A 2780-nucleotide genomic window follows, 5' to 3' on the forward strand; every position below is an offset into this window, starting at 1 on the left:
TATTTATATATAAGATAAGATAGAGGAGCATAGAAGTAGCATTCAAAACACTTCATTAAAGCAGACATGTAGAAGGTCAAGAGACTAACACATGTTATAAGACAAACGAACGGTTAAGGGCAAACAAGATAGAAAACAATCAAGGAGAATGCAAATAGTGATGACACACCAATAAATTCAATAGGGACAAATAAGACTTTTCACAAATCAAAGTTGCATATTTATATATAAGATAAGATAAGATAAGATAGATATATAAAAATTTCCCCACTTGGCTCACGTGAATATCTCTTGGTTGTTCAAACTTCCGAATCTCCCCAAGAAAGCCATCATAAGCTCCCCAGCCGGAAACCCTTTTGCGTTGGTAGATTTTCGATGGACGGAAACATCGTTTCAGCCGGAGATAATAGGCTAGAAGAATATTTTAAGGGCAAGGTGCTTTTGGAAGCAATGAACCGGCTAGAAGATTTTAAGGGCAAGGTTCTTTCGGAAGCAATGAATCCACACGGTTGCGTGTTCTTGACTAAGAAACTCGGAGAAATGATACCGGAAGACATCGAAATGATCTATTCAGCGGTGAAATATCACGTAGGTATGCTGATGGTGGATGAGTTCGGTAGCAAGGTCATTCAAAAGCTTTTTGCTGTCTGCGAAGATAAACAGATGAACAAGATGGTTTTTAGGCTCACCGTTGTCGATATTGGTTTACTCACGGATATCTGTCTCGACTCTTTGGTATCTCAGTCCATGCAGAAACTTATGGATTGCATCACAACACAGAACCAACTACATTATGTGATATCGGCCTTCCAAAAGATCATCGTTCCGCTCGCCAACCACCCCATTGGTTCTACCGTTATTCTCCATTACTACATTGTCTTCCCTCATGAAGCCGAGGTATTAATTTGTTAATGAATTTCATCCTGGTTTTTTTTTGAATTTGGGGTATATATAACTAACGCTACTTGTGCAGCCGATACTTGGACTGATAGCCCAACATTTGGTCAAAATTGTATACAGCGAAACCGGATCTCGCCTTGTGCAAGCGCTCATATCAAATGTCTTCACGGGCCAAATGCGTATTGTCTCGAGAATAATGCTAAATTTACGTTATATGTCTATGCATCGATTCGGGTATGTATACATATATAATATCCCACGAGCAAATTTGCTTGTAAAATCCAATGATCCAACATTTTTTCGGTTTCAGGAGTGAAGTAGTGCTGCATGTTATAGGATTGGGGTTGCAAGGTAAGATAGGATGTATGATATATTGCATGAGAGGGTGTTTCGATTTCATGTCGATTGGAGAATATTCAAGCAATGTTGTAAAGAAATTGATTGAGGTATCCAAAGCAACAGACCAACATATGATCATCGATGAGATATTTAGGAGCCCTGATTTCTGCAGAGTCGTACACAATCCATATGGCTATTCTGTTGTCCAATCCTCTAAGGAATACACAAGGGTACAAATAACAATGCTCAAGTCATATTCGATCGTTATTTCTTAGTTACAATCGAAATAAACAAAATATAATCTTGCAGGGAACTGATCTTGGCAAGACTTTGGATCGTCTGATTCTCCAACATTCTGATCACTTTGAAAACCAGTGCCCTACAAAGAATGATAAGAAAAGGAAGATAAAAAAGAGAAGAAAAAGCTGGAATCATGTCTTATGTAGAAATATTGCTTCCTTTCTGAGGAAGTTTTAGCAGAATTGAAGCTGAAGAAGCCATTAATTGTCTCAATACTATTAAAAAAGCAGGATAATGTTCATCTTAAGGATTTTCGTGGGTAACTTTTGCGAGTTGGATTTTCGCTCCTATGTTGATTCTTTTCTCATGATAATACCAACTACTATAGAATTATCACAAACCTTGTGTGAGACGTTGTTAAAACTGAAGAAAGAGGAACAAGTAATTGGCGATGAAAATATTCATCATTTTCTGTTGGAAGGAAAAATAAATTGTTCTGTACAATGCAAAGCTCCTGTCCTATTTATATGTACAAAGAAACGCTAAAACTCAAACACGCTTTAGTTATTTATATATTTTCCAAACTCAACACTCCCCCTCAAGCTTGGAATAAGTGACATATCCCAAGCTTGGACAATAAATATAAATGCTGCTGCTTGCCCAAGGCTTTAGTAAACAGATCAGCTGGTTGCTCCTTCGTAGTAATGTGCGAAGTTTTGATTAACTTTTCACGAATCTTCTCTCGAACCAAGTGACAATCAATTTCTATATGTTTCGTTCTTTCGTGAAACATCGGATTTGCAGCAATGTGCATCGCAGCTGTACTATCACAATACAAATCCACAGGTTGTGTTAGATTAGGTGCCCGTCGAGCCAATGTGTTGGCCGATGGTCCTTGAGAGAACTCTTGTATGACAATCTTTATTTTAATAATATTTGACATTATTTAATTTGGCACATCTTTATCTTTATACCCATGCTAGCTGCATAGATAAAGCCCTTGAATATACAAATAGTAGAAAGAATATGAGATGGTCATGTGATGACTATCATGAAACTCATATTTGGAATACTGTATATTCTAAACTGATCCTAGTCGATTCAGCCGCCATAAAGAAGGATAAAGGCCGCTCGAACTTGAGACTAGTATTTGCGATGTGAGTACCATGTTTCATTGGTAGGGGACATGGAGATGTCCAAGCATGCAAATAGATGCTCCTTGTAGAGTGCACTGAACAACCCTCCCTAAAGGATTTTCCAAGTGGTTCTCACTTTTCGAGTGGAGAAGTCCTAGTTTATGG

At 37.9% G+C, this 2780-nt stretch overlaps 1 protein-coding gene across 1 annotated transcript; it reads left to right on the forward strand.

Annotated features, from left to right (window-relative positions):
• The first annotated feature begins 375 nt into the window (after window positions 1-375).
• On the forward strand, window positions 376-1716 carry LOC140862587 (pumilio homolog 12-like). Its single transcript, XM_073265620.1, has 4 exons — window positions 376-897; window positions 974-1134; window positions 1211-1469; window positions 1549-1716. The coding sequence occupies exons 1-4, from the start codon at window positions 376-378 to the stop codon at window positions 1714-1716; spliced, it is 1110 nt and encodes a 369-aa protein (XP_073121721.1).
• Window positions 1717-2780: the final 1064 nt, after the last annotated feature.

The sequence above is a fragment of the Henckelia pumila genome, chromosome 4 (genome assembly GCF_033568475.1).
Source record: "Henckelia pumila isolate YLH828 chromosome 4, ASM3356847v2, whole genome shotgun sequence".
Taxonomy (NCBI): domain Eukaryota; kingdom Viridiplantae; phylum Streptophyta; class Magnoliopsida; order Lamiales; family Gesneriaceae; genus Henckelia; species Henckelia pumila.

Excerpts from the sequence above, each read along its gene's own strand:
- LOC140862587 (XM_073265620.1), top strand. The coding sequence starts at position 376 with ATGGACGGAAACATCGTTTCAGCCGGAGATAATAGGCTAGAAGAATAT. Across the intron at positions 898-973 it reads TCTTCCCTCATGAAGCCGAG|CCGATACTTGGACTGATAGC; the intron begins GTATTAATTTGT and ends CTACTTGTGCAG. Across the intron at positions 1,135-1,210 it reads ATGTCTATGCATCGATTCGG|GAGTGAAGTAGTGCTGCATG; the intron begins GTATGTATACAT and ends TTTCGGTTTCAG.